Below are 27,257 nucleotides of genomic sequence, written 5' to 3'. Positions count from 1 at the left end.
GAAAATGAGGACAGAGATGGCCCACGAAACGTCGGCAGAATTTAACAAAGTGACGCGGCTGCTGGCCAGAGAAGATTTTATTAAAGCCATTTCCTATCGTGCCGCATGGTAGGTCCCATCAAAGACTCCTTAGCCCCTCACACGCCAGCACAGACAGAATGGTCAAGAACCTTACTCGCAGGCATAAGGTCCTCTTTATTGTAACAATAAACTCGATTCTGCTGCAACTGGTCATCCAAATCTGCCACTTCACCAAAGAATTTAATTCCAAAATAAGCAATTAAAAGTGGAAGTAACATCATGTAGATTTTGGTTGTGGAAAAGTTAAAATGCCACGACTGGATCTCCATAGCCTCGATTGTGGAAACGGTACGGTACGTACTGCCATGCAAAAGTCAATTTGAAAGTAAGACACAAAAGGAGTTCCGTTGCGTCACATTCTTTATTTTATCCGGCTAGTTTCATGTCTTCGTGTTTTCTTGAGCTCACAGAAACGATAATTAAGGGCGCATACCTCTGAGTGTATGCTGACGTAAAATAAATAATTCGTGATTTCCAAGTAAGCAAAAACTTAAGTTGAAAAAAGAAAGCATTTAGAAGAGAACATATTTCTGTATAATGTTGCACAGATCCGGAAGCTCAAATATAATAAGATCTAGAAGAGAGGAAAGTTAATTCGTACCAAAGTGCTAATCCGTACACAGCTGAGTTAACACATGGTTTAGAAGTGTGATATCTTTAAATTGTCCTGTACAAACATGAACAAAGGAAAATACTTCCTTCTTCTTATACAAATAACTTACCCCTCCGAAAGTACGCCACCTTGCCGCTATGGAGTGTACTGAAGGCCTCAGAGCGGGAGACTGCCAGAGACAGCGTACCTGTTAGCAGCAGGGTTTCCTTCGCCGATAAGACTGCAATGGATGAGACCAGAGTGGTGTCCGACCCATTGTGGGTGCAGGGGCAGCACGATGGCAAACTCAGCTGTGTTCACTTTGCAATTAGTTCCTTCTACATGCACCACCTAAAACAAAAACCGACGGCAGTCACATACCGCGGGAACAAATGAAATGAAAAACAGGTCCATCCCCGTGTGAAAGATTCTCCCAAACTTCTCCGTGACATTCGAGTAAAGGTTATACCCCTGTTACTAGGCCGCTGTGCACGTCAGATGAGGGTGCGAACATGGTGTATTTACGAGCAGAACGTTTGCTCATTCTCGAACATTACTTCACATCTAAATCATTTTCTGATGGTCGTCGAAGATTCAGCAATGCGCATCCTGACAAGGAAGTGCCGAACAAGTCAACAGTACACCACTGGTAATAAAATTTCGGGACACAGGAACCTTTTGCAACAGGAAACATGTCGGTGAGCACAGCGACTTCCAGACCCTACTGAGCCAGATTTATTTCTGTAAGGATTTCTCAGAGTTTATTCGAATTGCCCACAAAGCTTTGAAGAAACGAAACACAATACTGAACTACTGCCAGGATTTGCACATCAGGGCGATAATAGAGGCAGCAAGGACCTCTGAAACGTCGGTAAACTTCTACCAGAATACATGAGGCAGCAACCCAGAAGGCAGCGATCTTCAAAACGAATTATAATTCAGTACAAATATCAACGATATTAATTCCCAGGAAAGTTTAAAATTTTCATTAAAATTCTTCAGTTGATCTCCCTTTCACTTTGGAGAAAAAGAGGCAAACCAACCAAATTGAGCTTCAAATAAATTTCAATTTCTCGCACTAAGTATTTCGTCATAGTGTTACGACACTGCTACATTTCTCCTCTGTCTCCTCCCTCTCACTAGTACGGGTGGAGGAGTGACGGACGCATAGAACATGTTCCCGACTGCTACTTAGTGTCCGGACGAACAGAAAGGGGAGTCAGTCATTTTCAGTGATTTGGGCACCTGAGTTGGAACTTTCCTGTCCAGTGAGTGCAGAAGGGTCGCCCCCAGTGCATGGCTCATCGGAACCCAACACGAACTGCTAGATTTTATTAAAGCCTGCCTTTGGTGCTATTCCTGAAATAACATTCATTTCGAAACTGAAAGTAACTAACAACCAAATTTAACAAGGTGTCAAATATTAATATAAATAATTACTAATTATAAACAATGTGGTAGTTTCTTTTAAACTGTGTGATAAGTCGTTAACGAATCAAGCCTATAGTTGTGTTTTCAGATAAGGTAAGTTTGCATGATAACAGGTATGAAGAGAAACTTATTGTCTCATTCTCGTGAAGACACGTAAATAACTACAATTTATATAATAATTTCTAAACAAGAGCTGAAAGATATACTTCAATGGAATATAAATATTTTGAAAATGTACTACTCGTTTTATACCTTATTCGCAATGATTTTATTTACTGCAGGCACAAAAACACTCTTGAAAAGCTAAAATTATACAGAAATTGTGTTTTGTAGTTTCTTAACAATATCGATAAAAAGTTCACATAAAATTTGTATTGCTTAATGAGACCTGTATTTTGCGTTGAATAAAGGTCAACATTTCCTTCACGATATCTACTCAGACAGATTACGTTCACTTTAATAGTCAACTGAAACAGGTGTTACATTATGAATGACTTGAGGTTTTTATGGCGGTGAGAACGAACATGACTGTGTTCTGGATTGTATTATACGGCGTTAAAACCCAGAGGTGATATATTGGATAGATAAAAACCAAAGTTAGATTTGCCCGAAAACTCATACTCTAAATTTCAACACCAAGTTTGAACAGAATCTGTTAATTAATTTTGAAAAAATAAATTGCGAACAAACTGATAGACATTTTCTCCCATACGCTGTTTAGCTGCGTAAAAACATGTATTTACGAAGTAAGACTTCTTTGCCATCATAATGGCACTGCTTTCACAGAGGATAAGGCAATTTAACGCGTAACTTTTTTTTCCAGTTTTAAAATATAATGACCATTACTTAATTTTAACTAACTAACTAGATGGCTTACAGAACCCGAAGGTTCATCACCGAATTCATCAATGACCTTCACCTGGGCCAACAAAATTCAGTCTCCTTCAACTCCTATCTCTCATAGATCCCATCTGAGATTATCCTCCCATCTACGTCTAGGTCTCCCCAGCGGTCTCTTCCCCTCAGGCTTCCCAACCAATACCCGGTGCATGTCTCTTGTCCCATCCATGCGCGCCACATGACCCACCCATCTCATTCTTCTTGACTTAATCACCCTGACAATATTGGGAGAGGAGTACAAATTTTTAAGTTCGTCATTATGCAGTTTTCTCCAGGCCCCATCGTCTTCTCTCCTATGCCCAAATATCCTCCTCAACACCCAGTTCTCAAACACCTGCAATCTGTGTTCCTCCCTCTGAGTGAGTGACCATGTTTCGCACCCATACAAAACAACAGGCAAGATTATTGTTTTGTATATTTTAATCTTCAGGTTCTTAGAAATCAGACGGGAAGACAAAATATTTTGAACTGAGAAGCAGCAAACATTTCCTGAATTTAGTCTCCTCCTTACTTCCTATGAATATCATTTTGATTTGTTATTGTTGTTACCAAATATTTGAACTTTGTCATACTTCCAAAGGACTTATTAGCCACCCTAAGATAATTCTGTCCGCCTGTCTGCTGACGAGATACTAACATGTACTTAGTTTTTTCCATTACTTAATTTCACGGCTAAAATCGTTGTTAACACTCTCTTTCTTCATTGACTTCTACGAATGACTCTTGGGAATGTTATTCCTGCGCCGTTAATTTCACCAATATTACTATCCGTCGTAAATTATGACGATAAATAATCTTACTAGTTGGTACAACGTTACACGTCTAAACATAATTAGCTGACACAGCACAATTGGTAGGCGCTGTAAACACTGCAATAATCTTTGAACTACAGTAAAAGGTGGAGAAGTTCTTGACTAGTTGAGCAACTTCCAGATCCTGCTCCATGTACGAGGTGCGATCGGAAAGTTTCAAGACTGCGCCTATAAAAACCCGTACACTTATCTCAGGTATTAAATTCATCCATCACCCTCGAAGTAGTTCCCCTGGGAGTGAACACAACGATCCCAGCGCCGCTGCCAAGCCTGGAAGCATCCCTGGAAATCTTTCTTTGTCAGCCTGTCAAGCACCATCTACGATTCTGCCTGAATCTCTTCTATCGTCTCAAATCTCCTTCCCTTTAGCTGAATTTTCATCTTTGGGAAGAGGAAGAAGTCACACGGCGAATAAGGAGGGTGCGGGATGACGGCCATGGTGTTTGAGGCCAAAAACTGCCGAACTTTGAGGGCGGTGTGCGCTGGCGCGTTGTCATGATGCGTCGCATGTGGAGTTCTTCCTTTAGAATCAGCTGACAGGTCCCATAGCCTATCCCAACAATGTCGCACAAGTCGTTGATGGTACGACGTCGATCTTCGTGAATGGCCTGCCGAATCTTCGTAACATTTTCGGGCGTTGTGCTCGAAGATGGTCGTCCAGAACGCTCGTCATCATCGACAGAGGTTCGGCCATTTTTAAAACGTGAATGCCACACAAAAGTTTGTGCACGACCCATTGCGGACTCTCCAAATGCTTGCTTTAGCATTTCATAGGTTTCCGTAGCCGTTTTGGCGAGTCTTTGGCAAAATTTGATTCACACGCCATTCCGAAATCGCAGGAGGGTCGGTGTAATGCACTACCAAAACGCCCGTAACTAAGAAACAAATGCTAATTCGATGATCCCGGCTGGCACACTGATTCACTATGAATGTAGGCCGCACCCCCTAAAGGCAGAAGCTCGTACTACATCCGGTTCGCCCGCTATTGACACAGTCTTGAAACTTTTCGATCGCACCTCGTATTGTATTTAAAACGCAACCCGAAATACGAGGGCATTTGTGAGCTTTGATATGTCAATATAATAAGACAAACGAGCTGTATTTAGTTTTTATTATTTCCGAAGAACTTACAGAAACGCTTCACAGCAGATGCTCAAAATGTCCGCCACTTTCTTGAAAACACACATCCACCCATCATATTGTTTTTATAGCGACTTTCCTTAATGTTTCGCGGTCAGTGCTGGCAAAAGTCGTCATCACTGAGTTTCAGCTCCTCCAACCGTCGTAGGTTATTTTAATAAACTCTTTCTTCGAGAAATTCCCACAGAAATAAGTCTGGCGGGGTAAACTCTAGGTGCTGCAATTGCCAAATGCGCTCGGCGAAGAAATCGTGCATTACAGCAGTCATTGTTCGCACAGTGGGCCGTCGCCCCATAATTCTCAAATCAGCAGTCCCACCTGTCAACTCCGTCCGACGCCGGATATGTTTCCTGTTGCAAACACTTCCTGTGTTCGTCTGTGTACTGTCGTCTTCTTCGGCACTTCCTTGCCAGGATACGCTCAGTGCTTCAGGACTGCAGCAAACGATTTCGAAGAGAAGTAACGTTCGAGAATAAACATACTTTCTGCTTGTGAACACAGCATATTCGCATTTGCACAACTTTTGCGCAAATGAAGTGCGTGGCGGCTTAGCAACAACGGTGACCTGGTCTCGAGGGGGTAGACCTGCTTGTGGTTTAATTTTTTTACCGTTGTACGTGATTGTTGTTAGTTGACACAGCTGCAGTCTGTGATCGTGATCACAGGACTTAGCATGCAACCGGAGTTTTTATAGCGACAGAAAATTGTTAAACCTGATCTTTTCGTGACCGGATTTTAACATAATAACTTCGGCTTTCGGGAATAAACCGCGTCGAAGGTTGGTTTTCCGTTTCGGCAAACATTGTAGTTATACTCATCTTGACCTGCAGTTTCAAACTAGGCATCTGCTTGGTACCCGTACCCTAAGGTCAGACAGTCTACCGGCTACTTCATTCGAAATTATTTCAGTATTTACATATCAACTTAAAAGACTGGACGTCCAGAACTTCTCTTTGGCTAAGCCAGCCCCAATTCTCTGGGTACGGGGGGGAGGGGGGGGGTAGGGTAGTGGCTGTGGTTGGGTTGTTGCGCCATGTAGTCTGGTCGAAGTTTACCGACGTTTCAGACGTCCTTGCTGCACGGCGCAACAACCCGGAAGACACATCTTCAAAATAAAAATTAATAGACAACACCAAACTCCCAAAACCTGTTCTTTAGCATGAACCAAACAGATGCAGACGCATAAAAAGATCTCTCAATAGATCGATATGAAGGTAGAACAGGCTTAAGCCTAATCCAATGAGGGAATAATATTAATAATATCCTAATTCCGTTTCTCATAGGCCCTGTGGTTAAATTAAGGACACTACACACAAGATGCCTTCCTAATATTTCCTAACTCTGCTCTACGATTACCAAACTGTCACCGGGCATATTTATGTGTTTCTGTAACAAAAACGGTGAAAGTTTTCAAATGTGTCTAGTTGCGATAAACAACGGTGTATATAAAAACTACAGATTTCACTTCTTATGATACTATCGAAGTAATGTATAATAGCAATGGGTGGTCCCATTTATTATAAAAACAGTCATCATTTCATTTTCAACTTAGTGTGTATACGATCTCACACAGAATTACACAAAATGAGGGTGTTTTCAGAGACCATCTAGGCGTTATGTCTCCGAATATATTGGATCAGATTTGATTTTAGAAAACTTCAATAAAAGTTTTTGTAAGAATCACGACATATGTGGCCAATTACATTTTTGCGACGCATGATTTTAATTACACGAGGAGAACAAATTTAATTTACTTTTGCTTTTAATTTTAAAAATGTCAGACCTTCACAACACGCACGTCGGAATTGATTGTACAGTCGTGTGCATAGTAGTATCCTAGGTTATGACGCAGTGTGAACTTGCAGGTGATATCGATGTTTCGGATGAATATCCTGCTTCCATCTTCAGAAAACTTAAGCCTTAAAGATGGAGGATGTATTTTCCTCCAAAACGTCGGAGCCCACCTCTTGATTCACGCGACATCACAGCCCAGAAGAGCGTCAAAGAAATCTTCATCATCGTGGGAACCTCAAATCTCTGCACTGCCGTGTTCTCAATGAACATAACTAATGGGTGTCAGAGAGTTAAAAACTGCATTGGTGTCTGCCAGAATCATGACTAAGTCTCTGGTTGTTTGTTGGCTATTTAATCTGTCATTTTAACCCTAGGAAGTATCCACTCACAGAAAACTGGGCGGCTACACAGCCGAGATTTCAGGTTCTCACGGCGGCGGATATGAAGATGACTGTCTTCTGGGATGATGCGCCGTGTACTCAGGTAGACGTTTACATGCGTTTCGGAGGCGCTTGCTTCCGCCACCATCAGAGCGATAATTGAGGAAACAAACATATCTGAAACGTCGGCGAACTTCTACCAAACTACAGGGTGCAGCATCCCAGTCATCTTCGAGATTACAGCAATTAAACATAAAATTCCGACATTAGAACGTCATTTCATACTTAAGTTCAAAATAATATAGACGGGGCCAAAGCAATATGCGTTCGGAGTTACGAATCTATATTTGACTAGGAATTTGTGTGTCTAAAAACGTACCAATACCAAGAACTGTGTTCGCTTTCTCAAAGTGTAATACTCTAATCACAGTTTAGAACATAATAGACTTTTGCTTCACCAAAAGGTTTTGGAGATTATATAATGAGCATATTTTTTACATTACCAATGGAATAATAAGGAATAAAGTAGGACAGGCTCTAAACTCCAAACGGAAAGTTCTGTCCACTTGTGCGTGACCAAAATAGTTCAACTGTCAAAATGTGGCTGAAAATCGATTCAGGTGGGAGAAATATCCGTAAAATTGGTAGAATAATTGATAAGATAGAAACGCAAACTTTTGAAAGTACAAGGAAATGATTGTGACTGAATATAATCAATGACAATGACGAAATAAAAATAAGTGTTGTACATTTATTGGCTTTTCTTTTCTAAGAGATGTCTTCATTCATCATGAAGTTTTCACAACAATGAATCTCACAGCAATGGTAAAATTCTCTGAGTAAGTATCTAAATTTTACATGTCCGTAAAATTTACGGTTCCTAAAAATCGTCACATGATTTCGTTCCTAAGGCCGGGCGCAAACGGAGCCACTAGCCACCGCCACCGGTGGCTGCCACAAGCTGCGGTCTGTATTTTGTATTAGTTTTAATAGACTCAGCGCAGACACGGCGTTCGTAGTGGCCGTGTCTCGCTGCTTGTGGCAGCGTTCGACCACCGTTTACCCCGCGCAAACGCAGCCACTCGCGTCCGCCACGCCAATCCTGATCGAGAAGGAGAAGCGTCAGAAGAAATAACCCCCCCCAAACAACATAAAAATAAGTCTTGAACACCGAAAAGGCAGAAAATGAATTGATACAAAGAATTTCAGACAATATAACAAACAAGAAACGTCAAGATGATGATAATGATGATCCAGATCAGAACTTTTTGGTATCTCTCGTGCCTGATTTAAAAAAGCATTCATGATGACTTCAAATTAGACATCAAGGCAGACATTATCGAACTTTTTAGAAAATACAAGACTTACAAACCAATGTAAAGTTATCAACCTCAACAAAAATGTCTGCATAAAGTGGGGACCACTAGTGGTCGTGTTTAGCCACAGGTAGCAGCCACCGGTGGCGGTGGCTAGTGGCTCCGTTTGCGCCCGGCCTAATTCATCTGCCACGCCAAACCAACAGCCGCGGTGTCACAGTCCATCCATATTCTGAACAACGCCGTCAGAGGTGAAGCCGTTCCCTTCCACATAGAGCATGGTTAACGCACTCGCAGTCATTCTTCAATTGGAGACTGAGATCGACAAAATGTGATGAAGATCACGAAGAATAATAAGTGTACACAAGGACGTTTTCGAAATGTGCAGCTACACACAGGTGCTAAAAATGGCCTTGTGATTGTCTGTTTAGAGCGAAGCACAAATACGAGCCAATTCTTTGTAGCCGCGTTACAAGAAAATACACTCGAGGACACAATTTCATCCAAAGAAACTTTGTTCGACAGACAGGTTAAAGTAACATTAATGGATAAAGGTGCATAAATACATGAGCCGGCTAAAGTCAGAATAAAATTACAATCACGAAATTAAGATCAGATTGCATATGGTAAACATTTATTAATATTCACTTCCGGATCGTTTATCTTCCTGTGTCTACCAAAATGTGATGTTTACACCAAGGATGGGCGGGGCATTCACGGGAAAATGAAGACAGACACACACACACACAAACAAACAACATTTTGGCCGTAAGACCCGAAGGGAAGAGGCCAATAGGGAGGCTTTGGCCTACGTAAGAATATGGCAGGGCAACATTAAAATATTATCTCGTTTTCTTAAAATATTTCTTCTTAATCTTTAGCTGTCTCCTGTCAGGAACTCTGGTCTATTTTGATACGGAACCAAAACAGCCAACAAATGCGAAGCAGAAGTACACACCCAGAACATCCTTTCCAGGAGATCCTACATTCGCTCCAAAGCGTCCAGCCACAAAACAAATTAATTACATGGCGAGTGCTTCTACATTGAAAAGTTCTTTGTAAGTGAGATTTTAGGTTCTTATGACGGCGAGTATGAAGATGGCCGTCTTCTGGTATGTTAAGCCATTTAATCTGGTAGAAGCTTACAATGTTAGAAACTGTTGCACAAATCTTACTATGTAGAAAGAAAACATTCATGTTCTGTGGAATGCTATTTTCAAGGTTGTTTCTATTTCGTTAAAGATTTTAAAGAGAGAATCTCCCGGTCTTCTCAGGATCAGCCGTCCAGCGGGGATCTGCCGATCGCGAGGATACAACACGCAGTGCTTCTGGATTAGATGTGAAGCTAATACTCATTCCGAACCTCTGAGAAAACACCTACTGCTTTAGTTCTCGCTTTAAATTTGCAACACAGTTAAAGAAGAGCGTCCAGGCAACGTGGTAAACTTGTACCATACTACACGGCGCAACAACCAAAAAGACAGCCATCTTCAGTTCTACTGCAAGTTACAAAACTTGTTACCATACGGCAATTTATGTAAGACTTCTCGGAAATGGTTACACTTGAAAGCATGCTCAATGCACCTCGATAATATGTTCTGACGAAAATCTTCAGTATAATAAAAGAAATGAATTCTGTGCGACACTGATATTCAGTTCTGTTAGAAAAGCCATAGTGATCATGAAGCCGGAACAAGTAGCACGGGATTTTATTTTACTTTGTCCAACTTCTCAGACCTCATGACGCATCATTGACTCGCGGGCCGCCATGTTACACAAAAATGTTTATTGAAATACATGGCCATTCATTAAAACTATTACTAGGCTGGAAGATGGTCGTCTTTTGGGATGTTGCGCAGTGTAATCTGGTAAACACTGACCAACGTTTCAGAGGACCTTACTACTAGCATTCCAGAAGGCAGTCGTCTTCATAAGCCTCCTTTTCGTTGTGAGAACCTGAAATCTCATGTTACTGGGTCAACTTACTATTGCAGACAGGATCACACACTATTCAGCTGTTTTTAGAGAAATCAGTCATTACTGTGGCATCTGGCATTGCTTTTGTTCCATGATGTTTTGCTAACAGGTCCAGCGTCTCTTCTTACAATTCGCATGTTTCCCTCGTGGTTTGAAAAAACCAACCAACCACAGTCACAAGTCTTTAGAGAATAATTATAGAGATATGATGTTTGAGGTTCTCATGGCTGCGAAGATGTCGATGCTGGTCTTCTGGGTTGAAACATACTGCCTCCATTTCCATAAAGATGGAGGCAGTATTTTAATCCGAAACGTCGGTATCTACCTACAAATCCACATTGCGTTACAACTCAAAATACCTGCATCGATCTTTTTAGATGCATTCGACGTGTGTTTCTCTGGTGTTGTAGGACAAAAGCTTTCTAGATGTCAAACATGGCGACAGAAACGATGAAGAATGGGGCCCATCTGAACGGGAAGACGGACACATGGTGTCCTCTGGAGCCAGTGCCGACTCCAGCAGAGTCAGAAGACGTGAACAAACTGCCCAATCGGGTGGCCGACATGTTAGCCGGGCGATCCATCCTCATCACAGGTGGCACTGGGTTCATGGGCAAAGTTCTGATCGAGAAGATCCTGAGAAGCTGCGGCGATGTCGACACCATATACCTGCTCATTCGCACCAAAAAGGGGAAGGAACCGCGTCTGCGTGTGGACGAGATATTCGCCTCGCCGGTAAGTGACTGCAGTGAACAGGAGCTGCCATATTCTCTGCACATTGCAAAAAATAAAAAACATAATGGAATGAACGTGCCCGTCCGTCTGTTTGCCACATGTTTCATCTTCGGAATTACCGCAGTGATGTCGATGGAATTCCAAAATAATGCATAAACTAAAAGTGGTCGAGCGAATTTAATTTGGGCCAATCTGATCTTGTAAAAATGATAAAATATATTGGCAATAAAGTCTATCTGACTAGTTCCATAGAGCAGAGCTTCTTGAAAAGCATCGTATTGTCAGAGGCAAAAAGGAAATTCCGTTCAACATGTGTCTCCGGTCCTGCGCGAGTTATATTCAAGATGTGCTAATATGGCGTCTGTCTTGAATCCGTGAGGTCCATCGGAAAACCGCTTTGCAGAACTCCACACCGCTTTCATGAAATTCCGTAAATTTAGCTAAATTTACTTCGTTACTTGAATTTTTTTTTTTGATATTATCCATCGTCTAGTAAATATAAAACGTAAAACGACGTTTCGGAGATGGGACTCTATCTCCGTCTTCAGGTTCCTACACAGTTGGGCCCACTAGATAGAGCTAATCCCTATCTCCGGACTATCTCCGAAACGTCGTTTTACGTTTTATATTTACTAGACGATGGATAATATCCAAGTAAATTTTTATTCAATTGACTCTTCACCATCGTCAAGAAGTTTTAGATTTGATATACTTCGTTACTACTCACAGGCTCACGCTACCACAATAACTAGCCTGAAACCAAAATTTAGATTGTACAAATGTAGAGAACAGCAAAGGTTTGTTTCTTTGAAGCTGTATGCAAAACAGAATTAAATTCGGAATATCTTTAAAACACAGAAAGGTCTAAAACCAAGGTCTATTCGCGAATGAGTCACTGTCTGACGAAGGAGCGCGTGGTAACAATCTTTTTTTTATTTTTACCTTATACAGCCTCTAATCTTGACCTTCACCTGGCCATTATATAAAGAATAACCTGTGGCCATGACCAGAGAAAGTTGTAAGCTCTTATTACTATGAAATAACTTTGTTGGAGAAGAGGAAGCAAAGTGGACTTGTATGATGTAAGACACAACAGTGTATGTACAGCAGTTGGTAATATCGCTGCTCGAAATATGACGTCACTTGCACCCCTACTCTCTTCACTGAAACATTTCAGTCTTCAGTACAATAAGACGTCAGTCTCTCCTGTAGAAATTTCAGTAAATAAATCCCATAAGCCAAATTTGTATCAGGTATCACGAACACAAAATATTACTCGTAATAGCCTCGTTATTTTCCATTTTCTATAAAGAGAATGTTGTAATAAAAATTGCACATTCTTTAAGATATCACAATTCAAATGTCTATATTAATTGGTACTAATGTCGTTCTCATTTCACAGAATCGTACAACCGCTACGTTCGTGTCTCAAGACGTGGTGTTGAGAGAAAAAAGTTGAACCTCGTTATGCGCCCTTTCTCTGTCTGTGTTCTTGCATATCCGAGATTTTATTTCGATATCATGGGAGCATCAACATCCTATCCGCGGTCACGGAACAAACCGTCGAGCTAGCCCATTAATTTGCGCGTACCACCATTTTGACTCCGGCTCCAACTAAAACAGCTGAGAGACAAATATGACGTTCCCACAAGGTGTCCTCAATTATCCTTTCGATCGAAGAAAGCCTAAAGTTAGCATAGTTCAGAAGCAATGTATATGAGGAATGCGTTTTATATTATGCAATATCCACAAACACATTCGAATGAATTACCAGCCTGCGTCACGTGAGGCACCTACCGTACAGTAGCTGCTGGACTGGCATGTGTGGCCTTGTAACCGGTCCTGATGGCCAAAACGCGTGACCCAGACTGATCGCTCTCCTGTGTGTATACGTTGTCACTTTCTGGGCGGTGTGAAGGAACTCTGAGATTTATGTAACACCTGCTGAATGAATTGCCATGCACCTGTTGTAAAAGCAGTGCTGTGCGGGAGAACTACTACACTGTAATAGAATGCATAAAGATGGCTGGAAAACAAAGGACGCGCGACAGCCGACGAGCAGAACAAAGCATTCTCAGTGGGAAGGTAAAAGGGCACAGTTTCCCACATGAAATTACAAGAGTCTCTTGAATACAAATACAAATAATAGCTGATGGCAGTGACCGCGCAGTCCAGGGTACGTTATGTTCTTGTTTTCGTCATTATCGTAGGGGGAATGCTTTGATATTCCCTTGAAATGAGCTATGATAGCTTCCTTTTAAATCATAATTCTTCATTAAAATAAAATAAAAACATTAATTTGTCATCGTGAGGTGTGTACAAGTCGCAGGCCTTCAGTCAGTGGTCGTTGTGATTACAGCAAAACGTCTGATGTTGGCTGTCACGTAGGGCTATTTCAGTCCAACACCACGCCACGTGTACAGTTCGGTCGGAGAAAGTACCGTATCGTCCATGCACGAAGGGTCACATCACACACGAATGGTTTACATGTGCTTTAGTAATACTCAGACTGACAGATAGGGTACCGGTCCTCGAAAAAGCCCACTTTTGCTTTATCTGCCTCTGAGACGGAGAAAGTGGAGAAATACGAATACTGAACAATGCAGTGCGCGATGGCGTAACAGAGCGTTACACGGAATGATTTTAGGAAAGGAGCTTTTCATTGTGCGTTGTCCTGTGTAGGGAATGATCTTGCGATGTGCCGATCATCTTTCAAGGAGTCATGCCTAATACATAAAGGATTTAGGTGGTTTAGTAGTGATGAAAATTTACAAAATCTACAAGACTACGAAGGACTATACGTCATAATCCAGTTATTTCTCAAACCAAAATTGAAATGATTCATTGTTTTCCAAGTAAATTCTCAATATGAAAAAGCTATGAAAGATAAAGAAAAATAATGACAGCACTAATAGAGTGCAGATCACAAAATACGAGTAGACAGGGCACACCTGTACGGTTCAACGTTTAATTGTCTATACACGAATTACCACAGCCAAGATACATATATGATTTTACGTGTGTGTGTCCCCTAAACTGATCGTTCTTCGAAAAGTATGAGTTCTCATAAAATATGGTATGAACATGACAACGTTAGAGGCCACCCTACCTTCGTAATTTTTAGTTCCTTAACATTAACCATAACCAACATGGCGACCAAACCAATTTCTTGCATCGTATAATATGACAATTAAAACACATTTGTAGGCTTACTAACTTATTTTGTGTGTGTAACGAATGAGCTCCGTTTTGCAGAGTAATATTTGAGTATTTGATATAATTATTCTATTGGCGAAGGCCTGTCCTGGTTTCACGAACCTCGACGGTTCATTACCGTTTGTAGTCTTCTGGGTAGTGACGCCGCGCCCTCTTGGAAACATTAGAAATGCAATACTGCGAAATGTTACTTTCGTGGCAACATAATGCATAAATCCAATTCCGTATAAAAATGCTGGCTGTGGCAAAAGAAAGACCTCATCGCACTCAACATTTGAAACACGTTTCCATAACAAAGAAACACGGACATCTCACTGAATCTGTGAAAATCATTCAGAACTCTTTATTACCAGATTGATGACCTAGAACTCTAATTTAAACCTTCTTCTACGGATAGAATCAGCTTTCGCATTTTGCGTTTTAAAGCTAGTTACTGGTGAAGTGACTCCCGAAATTATGGAACCCATCACTTCGTTATCGGGTTCAAAGAAGCCTGTCATTGAACCGCGTCTTCAGACAATTGACTCCAGTCGACAACCTAGCACGCTACTTGTCCAATATCAATTTAAATATTAACCTCCCTTCTACAGCAATATCGTTGACTTTGATTATTCCCTTGAGCTTTTCCGACCATAATATTGTATTGCATTTCTCATCTGCCCATGCGCGCCTAATCTCATCCTCTTTATTTTAATATTCATAACAGCAACAAAAGCGTACACATTACGAAAGTCTTTATCATACACTTTTCTCGTGCTACTCTCTTTGCTGCATCCAAATATTTTCCTCAGTACTGCAGTTGTCTTATAATGTAAATACTATAACAAAGTTACGACGACCAGTTACTAAAGTAGGTGACAGATATTTCTTCTAGCCGGCTTGAGAGTCACGGAACAACTTTCATTTTAAAAATATTGACAAATATGTATTCGTCATTTGCAACTGAACAACTGTTTTTTTTATCAAAACCGCTTGTGTTTATCAAAGACGAAAACCAAGGTTGCCAAAACACGGTATTATGTAATATTCATGTTGTAACAATCAAAGTGACGACTTTCCTTCAGGGCAATCCGAAGAAAGGTTTTCAAGGCTTATAACGCTTCATACGTGAATGGTCTTAGCGGTGTTGAGCAACACTTCTAAGTTTCTTACTTTTTTCTTGCTTTGTTCATTTTAGGAAGCTTTCTCAACTGCGTCAGTTAAATAGAGTGGAATGAATGGATGACTGAGTGTGATACATTGGATAGAATGTGAAAGGAAGGAGTCACAATCAAATTTAAAGTACTATCCCAATATGTTCGTAGAACAAAACCACGAAACCAACAATCAGAATATTCATTGGCGAAGTTATGTATCCTGAAGTGGTATATAAAGGTAATTTTGAACGACGAGTAGGTAGGGACTTTCATAAAAGCAGCATACTTGGAGAAACTAAATAAAATCACGAGAATATAAAACTATGTTAAACGGAAACCCGACCGAGATTCGAGTTGTGGGCTGCCAAGCTACTAGGTACAACTATTCAGTTACGTACAAACAGAGTAAAATACGCACGTCCCATAAACATATGAGGTGGTACGGCTCATTCAGTACAGTCACTGGCTGAGGAACGGGGACAGGAATTCGATTCCCGTCAAGGGTAGTGATTTTTCGCTTCACTACGGCAGACAGTCCAACTGGGCGGTCCAGACAGCCTCCTATTCAACGGGTAACGGGGCTGCGTCCCCAAGGTACAACGGCAGGAACACGAAGATGTCCTTGGTCACTACCCTCCATCTGGTCTACTGCCGAGTCTAAACGTGCTTGAACATTTATCCTCACTGCTCTGCGCGTTTTTATGGCGTCGTGCATAAACATAAAAACAACTTATCTGTCGATATTGTTCTCCTGGGTTCAGAATATTTCTCTGAGTCCAAACGACGTCACAGCCCAGAACAACATCAACATCTTCACGGCCGTGAGAACCTCAAATCGTAACGTTGCCTTTTTACTCGCAAATTTACGATGTACCGAGCGCTGGTACTTCGCGTAACAAGCCATCTTGATTCACTGGATCTTCAGTACGTCGAATTCTGCAACACTCTATCCTTTATAAAATCAAGATTGCTTCTCTGATAAAATATTTTGTGTATGCACTTTTTAAATATTATCTATAGTTTTAGTGTATTTCTTTTGATCCTCTTGTAGGTAAATGTGTATCGCTGTAAGAAAACACATGGCTCTGTGTGCGCAGAAGTTGAAAATGCTTTGTGCTCTTAAGTTTGACGCTGTAGCTGTGTACGCGAAGCTGAAGGCCACGTCCAAGCTCATACCGATTTGCCTCTTTACTCTCTTCCAGTGTTCCATCCCTGCGATTCATAGTTTCAGAAGTTAATTCTGAATTGGAACAGACCAGTATGCCTACTCCGTAAAAGCTAAAGGAAAATAACAGCTATTTACTGACCAAGAATATTCCTATGACTGATAGGTTATTAGGTAAAACCTATGTACCAATGAGTTAATTCAATGCAAAATCTGCTTCTTTCCAGCTATTCGGCAAGCTGAAGGCACAGATGGATGGCGCCACGCTAAAACGTAAGGTAGTGGGTATCTCCGGCGACGTGACAGTGACGAACCTGGGTCTGTCGACGGCCAATCGTCAGCTGCTTGTTGACCGCGTGTCGATCGTGTTCCACGCCGCGGCGACCATACGGTTTGACGAGCCTCTGAAGCGAGCGGTTCTGCTCAACACTCGGGGCACCAAGTTTGTTCTGGAGCTCGCCCAGGAAATGAAGAACCTCGAGGTATGGGCGCGTTGATCCGGTGTTTCTCAGCATTTATCACGTGTCAGCCATCTAAAGTAGAGTTCAATATCTCACGGCACGCCAGACTTCATGTTACTATAAAATTACATGAATGCATAAAAAATGCGAGGTTCTTAAGGCGTTGAATATATTCTGGGCTGCAACCCCGTATGTAATTGTCGAAGAAGCCAACGTTTCGGAGGAACGTACTGCTCCATCTTCAGCCCTGAAGATGGAGACATCAATTCCTCCACAACTTTCGTATATACCCACCTACAAGTCTAGTTGTAAAGAAACAAAGGACCGAAAAACTGCATAATTAAGACTGACATAATTAGTGTACTTGACAGAATTCTGTTAGGGTGATTTCATCAAGGAGGACAACATGGGATAAACATGTAACACGAACTGGAGAAGTGAGAAATGCAAACACAATTGTTATCGGTAATCTCAAGGGAAGAAACCGCTTGGGAGATCCAGACTTAGATTGGAGGGCAATATTAAGATGAAGAATAATATTAAAACAGAATTTTAGAGATTTCTTCAGTCTCCCCTTGTGAATTTTGGGACAGTAACTTCAGATATGCCACACTGATTCCTTTCAAATACCAAATCACTCACTATTCACGATCATCTTCCCATATCTTATTAGATGCCGTACACATCGAGCAACTCAAAAAGTGTAATTATATAACGTGAGGACCAAGAATCACATATTCGTTTACTTATTTGTCGACTAATTTATTTCTGTTTGCTTATTTGTCTGTTTATTTTAATATAAATGGGCTAATACGGGATCGAACGACCTATAACGTTAACGAAATAAATACTCCACTACATGACAAATTTACAAAAGTTTATTGGAAGAATTCAGCCCACTTCTCTTAAACCACTTAATCAATACAGAGAGGCTAACTAGAATTACAAATAAGCAATTACCTAGCACAGTGGCAGAGTTCTGTGTATAATACCCATGGTATAGGCTGAATCCATACGAACGTTGTCTTTACGTCGATTAATTAATCATTTAGCAGGACACTAAGCTGGGAAGTTGGTCAGTACGTCGGAACACCAACGGACACTGACACAACCTTTTCAGTCTCATATTGTATGCACTTTCAAGTCACTATTATATATCTACATTCGCTCGTCCCAATTACGACATATTCACAAAACCGTAATACTTTCTAGACGTACATTGTCCCGCGGGGTTGTCGCGGTGTGCAGACCTACTCGGCTCTTTCACACTGTAACCAGGGCTAGCTAATGTTCTCAGACCTGGTCACAAGAAGTGCACGGTCCGAGCAAATATCAGTCTCTGTCAAAACAAGAGCGGAAACGGGTAATTTAAGATATTATGCACATTTATTTTTTTCAAACACTATTCCTGATTCGCAACACACAATATTTTACGTCGAAATCGTACGCGATTGGCAAAGCAATCTACATGAGAATCGGGCAGCAGTCGAATTGAATGAATGAGTAAATACGACGCTAGAATCACTAAATGTGTGCTTCTGAGACTATATGTGATTATCACGAATTTTCTAAGCATCTGTTATCACAAAAAGCAGATGAACATCCTATTCATGAATAGAGCTCGAACCTACGATCTTCAACAGAACAGTCACGGGAATCAGCAGTTATATTCTGCAATAAGAAACTGTTGTCGACTTCCATGATTTACTTTCTCTTGCTGCAGGACAGGCATTACACTTGGTCTTTTACAGTATGGCTGAAAAAACAAGCTACCTTGACCTGTAATGTAGTCAACATGCAACAGAGTTCTGAACCAAGTACGATAAATCATTCTCTACCACTGTTACACTGACAAAGAGGTTCTCCCACTTCGTCAGGATCACGCAGTTTCCGCAAGTGTGAGTGGGGACATGAATGAGCAACATTGCATAGCAGGTGTCCTACATTCAAGGCGTTTGTAAGAGGCCGGAAGGATGCTACGAAAAGCAAGTTTTTAATTAGTGTATATATATATATATATATATATATATATATATATATCTGCACTTCTATTTCACCTTAGTAGATGTATTGACTTCCTCGTGAAATAACACAAGACACCGCGTTACCGTAACTACTCACACTCCGTGCAGAACTTATTTTATATTTTATTTAGTGTTCTGTCTGACGACAGGTCCATATGAACAGGATCCTTCCATCCTTTTCTCTGACTGGGACCTGTTCATATACGTTCTTGGCAGATGATCCAGAAGTGGTTTGCCATTGCCTTCTTCTGTGTGTGAATGGAGTAATTGTTGGGATGCCACGGAGAAACCGGGGAAGCCCCCGGAGGAAAACTCCGTGTTGCCTCGACCACGGCCTTGCCCAACACAAGTTATAAATTCGGGCACCGCCGGGAATCGAACCCGAGACCCCAGGATTACAAGGCAGCGTTCTAACCGCTAGACCACCTTGCTCTAATTGACGTTTCTCAGGTTCTTTCGACGGCGAGTATAAATTAATCTGAATTTAGATTATCGACGTTAGGTAGCTGGTTTCCTCGTCTGCTATGTTGCTCTACAGAATTTGCTATTAGAACGTAACCCAAACAATAATCACTAAGTACTAAGGGACAAAAATAAAATCAGAGGTCGTTTCACCCCCCGTGCAACAGACTCTCCCAAACACCCCCCCCCCCCGACACTCGAGTCTAAGTTACCCTGGTTGCTAGGCCGCTACGCACGTCAGTTGCGCAAAAGCTGTGCAGATGAAAACATTGCGTATTCACGGGCTGGACGTGTGTTCATTCTCGAACATCACTTCGCATCAAAATCGTCTGCTGCTGTTCGTAAATCATTTAGATATGCGTATCCTGGCAAGGAAATGCCAAACAAGACAATACTATTGTATGATGAGAAGCTTTCATTAATGAAGTCTTCTCGGGCTATCAGCAGTGTTAGATGGTGATTAATCGCCGACGTTTCGAGGACCATCTCAGTCCTCGAAACGTCGGCGATTAAGCACCATCTAACACGGCTGATAGCCCGAGAAGACTTTATTAAAGACAATACTACACCGACTGATAACAACATTTTGGGACACAGGAAGTGTTTATCTGTTAATAGTGCTCATAGACTGATAAAACATGAACTGACGGTCGTACCGATTCCAGCAGTGCATCAGCTATAACAACGGCATACGGCTGTAAGAATTCAATATTGTCATTGGTACAGTAGATTTACGTGGAGAGGTTATGTGTAGCAGTTAGGGCTGCGTTTTAAATGAAGCAATCGATATTTAGTTACTTAGATTCATTAGACTGGATACGTCACCTTAGTTACACTGTAAATTTCTTGATAAGCCTACGTAGTAAAAATCCTGGCAGTTCATTTGCTTTAGTTACTTAAATTTGTTAAATTATTTGCATTAGTTTATTTAATTCTGTTAATACGCTGCATTAGCCGGTTTCGCAAAGTTAGTTTTCGTTTCAGATAGTTCAGCTAGTAAAATCTGTTAGAAACTTTTTTCATTTAATTTTTTAAGTTAATTAATCTAATTCAGGTAGTTATTTTCATAGTTAGCTAGTTATATTTTGCATAGTGAGTAATTCAGTTAATATCCTAGTGTCGCAGTGATGAACAAACAAAATAGGGCTACCTACAGAACGAGGTCGGATCGGTTAAACACGTATATTCACGATACTTTATACACTGTTGCAAGTCATAGAATTTCTAATAAGATAACTAAAGAAGGAATAGAGAATTATGTTCAGACTAATAGTGACTCGACACTTTCACATTAATAAAATAACAATTTCATATTACCGAAGCAATTTGTTCCAATGGCTTACAGCTATGACCTACTTCCTAGATTTCTCAATGCAATGTGGCAAACCATCGCAATAGTAAGTTATGTTTCATAATTATTACAATAGATGACAGGTGGTTCGTGTTTCAAGTGCATAATGTGCCTGTTTTTACATGCCTGACGTCCCCCTAACTCCGCCGTTCCAGGTCACCTGTAAACGTTTTTCCTCAGTTGATCAAGAAATTACTGTAGGCCTAACTGCTGTTATGGAATCGGGAGGTTCGTCAGTGTTCGCAAAAAAAATATCCTCTGGATCCAACCCTAAATCAGTTATATCCAGTATGCACCTTCTCACACTAATATTCCCACATTCATTTTAATATTGTCCTCCCATCTATGTTTATGTCTCCCAAGTGGGCTTGGGCTTGGGCTTTGGAGGCTTTCCGAATAGTGCTTTACGTGCATCTCTCACACGCTGTCAACATCCCTTTTAATAACGACAATACTAGTGGGCGAATCATAAAGTTATGAATATCTTCATTAAGCAAATAACTCTTCGTTTAAATATGAGACATTATTGGCTGCTGCACCAAGAGTTGATTTCTCTTTTACCAGTCCGTTTGTAATTCGCAAACCAAAGGGCATTTCTGTGACTTCCATCCCATGCAATGGTCTGCGCATTTATTGCTTATCCGATTATTGTGATATTTTTATCTAAATATATGGATGTTTAATTCTTATATATGTTTACCACTTTCCCAGTATGTGAGGATTCCACGGCGATATGCAAACGTTTCAGAGGGACACACTGCCTCCAAATTGAGGCCTGAAGTCAGGAGAGTTAGGAAGCAAATGGTTTAAGATGGTTAAGGCCACGAAAACTGGTCATTCAGAGCCCCAGCACTCCTCACTTCAGCCCGGAGGAATGGAGGCAGTATGCCTCCAAAACGTTAGCACACAGCGCAATAGGCCAGAACACCATCAATGTCATCACTTTTGTTCGTACTTTCCCTTTCCTTGCTTATGAATTTGTATTTCTTTCTTCCTTCCGAGTTTACGTCTGCATTTCCTCCAACAATTAATTACACGTGGCGCTAGGTCTCAGTTTAAAAGAGTGGAAAGGCACAGTAGCGAAAGTGACCTGTCTACACAGACGGAAATTTTTTAACTTGTGCACTGCAGTTTCTGACAGAGTCGCTGTGTTTGTTGCAGGCATTCTTGCACATCTCCACAGCGTACTGTCACCTGCACGAGCGAGTCCTGTACGAGAAGCTGTACCCCCCTCCTGCCGACCCCAACAAAATCATCAAATGCGTTGAATGGCTGGAAGAAGACGTCATCAGTGCTATGACCAAGAAGTGAGTTCAAACCCGACCACTAAATGACGTAAAGCTGCTCTGTAATTATAATGCGTACTGGCTACTGTCTGATGTACATTTAATATAACCCTACACGACGTTTCGGAGCTAAGCCAAGGTCTCACCTCCATACGCTACCGAACTTAGCGTGTGGAACTATACATCCACTGACCTATATACATGGATGGCTTCTTAATCTTAGTTATGCACGAGGGACGTCACTTTTCTATGGTAGGGTGCTCTATGGAGTGTACTTGTTTATATTATATGTATTTTATTGTGATTGTGTAGTGTAAGGACCACTGCCACCGGGTGCAAACCCAATTGCAGTAAATAAAATAATAATAAATAATAAAGCGGTGACACTCGATTCTTTGTTTCAGAATACTCGGCAACATCCCCAATACGTATGCCTACACAAAGGCCCTGTCTGAAGGTTTGGTAGCAGAACAGATGGACAAGTTGCCTACCATAATCCTCAGACCGTCCATTGGTGAGTAAACAAGGCACAAATAAAAAAGTGGCCTTCACAAGTAGCTACATGACACAACTTTAGCCATAATTCCTATAAATACTATTAGTCTTTCAGATAAATGTGTAAAACAAGGATATAGACACATTGGAAGTACTTCTTTACCATGGTTCAGATCATATAAATTGTAATAAACAATCAGTTCCTACTGCAATGAAAACGATACTTCTGCATTACGAAGATTAACTCAGTATGTTGTAAAGGTAACAATTGCTGTTTTCTCCAAAATTCATACAAAACCACACACACACACACACTGTGTGCAAATAATTTACAGCTTTACAGCATTAAACTGTTTACTGTTACTGATCAAACATTTTATTTTCGGGGAGAACTTGTATAGTTTCATTCCAGCATAGGAGATAGAGAATTTGAGGTTTTCATGGCAATGGGAGTATCGATGGTGGTGTCTGGGTTGTTTTACTATGTAGTGCCTTGGATGAACATGGTGCCTCAATCTTCAGCCCTATCTAGACCTAGTACAATATATGAAGCTTCTTAAACAATTTATTTTTTCATTCTCTTTTGTGAGTGTTTGCCATGATTCCAAAAACTTTCTTTTGTAGACTGCCAGACAAGACACCTAATCCATTATTTAAAAAATCACTGTTATTTATATCACACAACACAGTTTTAAAACAAGGAAAAACATAACTTATCCTCTTCATAAAAAGTGCTGTTATTTTGAAAAATAAAACATACTTAAAATATGGAAACATTAAAATACAGATGTATTGCTGTAAGGAAGTACATGCCCTTGTGTGCACATAAGTCAGGCCTCCACCTGCGTGCATGAAGCTGAAGACTATGTTTGAACTCATAGCAGTTTTTTCTCTCTCTCTCACACACACACACACAAAAACCACCCCCCACACACACATTTTGGTGTTATTCAGACATAAAATCGTTGCCAACAGGGTAGCACAACTATTTAGTCACGGTCTAAGTCATTTATTACTTTCAACACATTATTATTTTGGATGTTGTTTCAGTGATACCAGTATGGAATGAACCACTGCCAGGGTGGACTGATAATATCAATGGACCTACAGGAATTCTAATAGGAGCAGGCAAAGGAATCATCCGTACTATGTACCTCAACCAAGAGGGATATGCAGACTTCCTTCCTGTAGACACTGCAGTTAATGGTGTACTCATAGCTGCATGGAATTTCATCAGCAATAAGTGAGTCACCGTAGGTTAAGGCAGACAGTGAAACTGTGAGCGAGATTCAGAATGTGGTCTTTTGGTTTGTGACACTGTTTAGTCTTGTAAATGGTTACCAGCATTTTGAAGGAAAATACAGCCTTTAGAGTAAAATGTGGAGGAAGCTACATAAGATTTGAAATTTTCATAGTATATGAATGCTATAAAATTTTATTGGACGATCAGTCATGTCACTGCTGAGGCAAAAACCAACATTCTGTAACAAAGCTGGTCACCTGTGAGAATTTTATAACATGTAGAGGAAATGTCAGATTATTCCAGGTGAATACTGACTTGTTAAGAAAATGTAGTGAAAAAATTTGATGCTAATTTCGTTAAGTTTACGGCAGTTCCAGAACTGTAAGATACAAGATTCTAAATATATTTTCACTCAGTAGGTTTGCTCTTTGAAGTGTCCTGGTCAAAGATCAATTGGGGACCAGCAATTCTGACTGAAGTTTATTACAATCCTAATTCATCATTCACAATCACCCAACCATATATCACTGAATACAACATAACCTACGACCAAGCAGGTTAGTGTAGCAGCACTACTGCTGAATTTTATGCAGAAGGTACCCAGTCAGAATCTATGCTGGTTTAACACTGTTGAAACTGCAATGTTAGATAGCCTAAGACTTTGTTATAATCTCAGAAGTTGTTACAACACAGTAAAATAACCAAACAAATATAGACAAGATTGTTTCGGAGGCTGTGGCCTAAAATATTCTCATGGTTAACCTCTATCGGAATTCACGAGGAAATGACAATAACAAAATATGTGTCTGTGACAGGGATCGTGAAAGACGAGTATACCATCTCACAACTAGTTCAGAATTGAAAGTAACATGGGCAGAAATCATTGAACGGGGCCGTAAAGTAATCAAAGAGGAGGTGCCTTTCAATGGAGTGGTGTGGTATCCAGGGGGCAGCATGAAGAAGAGTAGACTTCTTCACAACATATGTATGATTCTGTTCCACTTGCTACCAGCCTGCCTGATAGATGCACTTATCTTCCTGTCAGGAAACAAACCAATGTAAGCACAAAAACAATGTGAATAATGTTTTGTACCAATGAACTGGGGAAGATGGCTTCTCCCTGAGTCAGGCGTGGAAGCCTCTCATTTGACCCGAAAGAACGGAGACAGTCTCTCACCAAGGAATTAACCCCTGTGGCCCTGAAGGGCTCACGCCTTCTCTCCTAATCTGTCCTATCCTATCCATCTTCCCCACTACTCTTATGCCTGCCTGCAGTCTCTCCACTGGCCCAGGTCAATGTCTAACTCAGTCTGTCCTAATTGGCCAGTTCCTGCAGACTTCCCTTCCTGCCACTCTCTATACTCCCCCTTATTTCCATATTCAGCCCTGAAGATGGAGACATTACATTTTTCTGAAACACTGGCATCTACTCACCAGTTCACCTAGTACTGTTGGATTAAATGTAGGTTACAACGGGCTTAACATGTGACTAGAATTAGAAGACAAATAATATACATCAAATTTTGTTAGGGAAATTTGTTGGAAAAGTCCATATTTAAGACCGAGGAGCAGATTGGAATATAACGTTATATGATCATAAGGAAGACAGCTTGCGAGGATTAGAAATGGATGCATCTGACGAGGATCAGTTCAGATTTTCTTCTGTACCATATGACTGTTTTAATTAGTATTTTCATTACAAATTTAATAATGTTCATTATAATAAATAAATGTACATCTATTATGAGTATATTTATTTAGATTATTTTTATTTTTGATACTATGAAATATTTGAAATAAAAACAAAAATAATTCCTGACACAGCAGTAAACTTTTTGAACAGATTTGAAAATTTTGGCAAGTGAAATACTTAAAATTCCAAAGTACACACTTAAAAAATATTACATAAACCTTTTAACTCAAACATTAATTCTGAAACAGGGAGTATTTTTAATTTTGTCAGGGAATCTGGAAAAAAATCCTGCCACCTCTAGCACAAGATATCTGCAAAAATAATGTGTATACATATGCAGAGCGTCCCAAAAAGATGTATACACACATTCAATGACTGAAATAAATACATTTTAAAAGACTAAACCATTACATATGACAGCAATGGCACTTTGTGAATTAGTATATCTAGTATAGGTGTTCATATATCCTAATCTCCATACAACTGATGAATGGTTGGAACAATTCCATATTATAATATATAAACATACTTTTGGGATACTCTGTATAAAAATGTCTTCATTTCAGTTTGCTACGAGTTCACCGCAGAATCAACAAAGGCTTTGAAGTGTTTGAGTACTATGCAAACAAACAATGGGACTTCAAAAATGAAAATGTAATAGAACTACGGAAAAGACTAAATGAAAAAGAGAAAACAATATTCAAAATTGATTGTATAGGTGTGGATATCAATGCATACATTGTACACTGTATACATGCAGCTCGCTTGTACATTCTCAATGAACCACCAGAGACACTTCCAGCAGCCAGGAGGCACATGAAAGTGTAAGTAAGCTGACATATTTGTATATAATTCATCTCTATATATTGTATTATTTGTACTCTTAATTTTCATCAAGAACAGTCTCAGACTATGCAGTGTGGTAGCTGTATTCCTTTATTAGGTTTATGACATTACATTTCTGTACACTTACAGGCTGCCTTTATCATCAAGCAAGTTTGTGCAGAGTTGATATATCACTGTTAAAGAACCTATGAACCAGTCACATATATTTCATCTGGACTATTTGTTAAGAGAAGTTGATTCTGTTTCAGAATGTATTGGGTGGACATATTTACTAAACTGATCTTGTGTGGTTTCCTGCTCTGGGCACTTGCATCATGGTCAGAAAGTATCCTGGATGGTATACATGGCATGTTCAATTTGGTCAGCTACATTGTATCATCTGGTGGCTCACACAAGACTCAACACCACATCACTTAAGAGCTTCTACAAAAAAGATGGACTGTAGACCAATATCAAACACTTAGTATGGTTTTTAAATGCTATTCGGTGTACTAATTTTACCTCATTCCTATGTGTATGTAAATACTATATACAACATATTAGTGATCTAGTACACATGTAACTTACGAAACACTGACATAGAGCATTACTTTCCAACAGAACTAAATTTAAAGCTCTATAAATTGTGCCTCCCAAATTATTTGTATTTTTCTCATGTCAGACCAATATTCTACCAAAAATAGTACCACATATTCACACACCATTTTCTGAACAAGCATGA

The 27,257-nt window shown here is 40.3% G+C and overlaps 1 protein-coding gene across 5 annotated transcripts; it reads left to right on the top strand.

Annotated features, from left to right (window-relative positions):
• Positions 1-1,862: 1,862 nt before the first annotated feature.
• Positions 1,863-27,018, top strand: LOC110837393 (fatty acyl-CoA reductase 1). 5 transcript variants are annotated; one of them, XM_087351210.1, is made up of 9 exons: positions 1,863-2,061; positions 10,834-11,158; positions 16,903-17,157; positions 22,135-22,280; positions 22,664-22,773; positions 23,805-23,997; positions 24,813-25,055; positions 26,257-26,514; positions 26,785-27,018. In XM_087351210.1, exons 2-9 carry the CDS (start codon positions 10,850-10,852, stop codon positions 26,951-26,953), a joined length of 1,683 nt encoding a protein of 560 aa, XP_087207336.1. In that variant the 5' UTR covers positions 1,863-2,061; positions 10,834-10,849; the 3' UTR covers positions 26,954-27,018. The 5 variants fall into 5 exon arrangements, with proteins under 5 accessions (XP_087207336.1, XP_087207335.1, XP_087207333.1 ...); XM_087351209.1 differs by having other exon boundaries at positions 1,863-2,086; XM_087351207.1 differs by having other exon boundaries at positions 1,863-2,197.
• Positions 27,019-27,257: the final 239 nt, after the last annotated feature.

The sequence above is a fragment of the Zootermopsis nevadensis genome, unplaced genomic scaffold (assembly GCF_977971745.1).
Source record: "Zootermopsis nevadensis isolate Lab colony 2312 unplaced genomic scaffold, Znev_1.0 Znev_ptg000018l, whole genome shotgun sequence".
NCBI classification, from domain to species: Eukaryota; Metazoa; Arthropoda; class Insecta; order Blattodea; family Termopsidae; genus Zootermopsis; species Zootermopsis nevadensis.
This window is presented reverse-complemented; position numbering and strand designations above follow the sequence as displayed.

Bases quoted from the DNA above. Each gene is read 5' to 3' on its own strand.
- LOC110837393 (XM_087351210.1), top strand. From the start codon at position 10,850: ATGTCAAACATGGCGACAGAAACGATGAAGAATGGGGCCCATCTGAAC. The intron at 25,056-26,256 runs GTAAGCACAAAA...TCTTCATTTCAG, and splicing joins CTGTCAGGAAACAAACCAAT to TTTGCTACGAGTTCACCGCA. The intron at 26,515-26,784 runs GTAAGTAAGCTG...ATTCTGTTTCAG, and splicing joins GCCAGGAGGCACATGAAAGT to AATGTATTGGGTGGACATAT.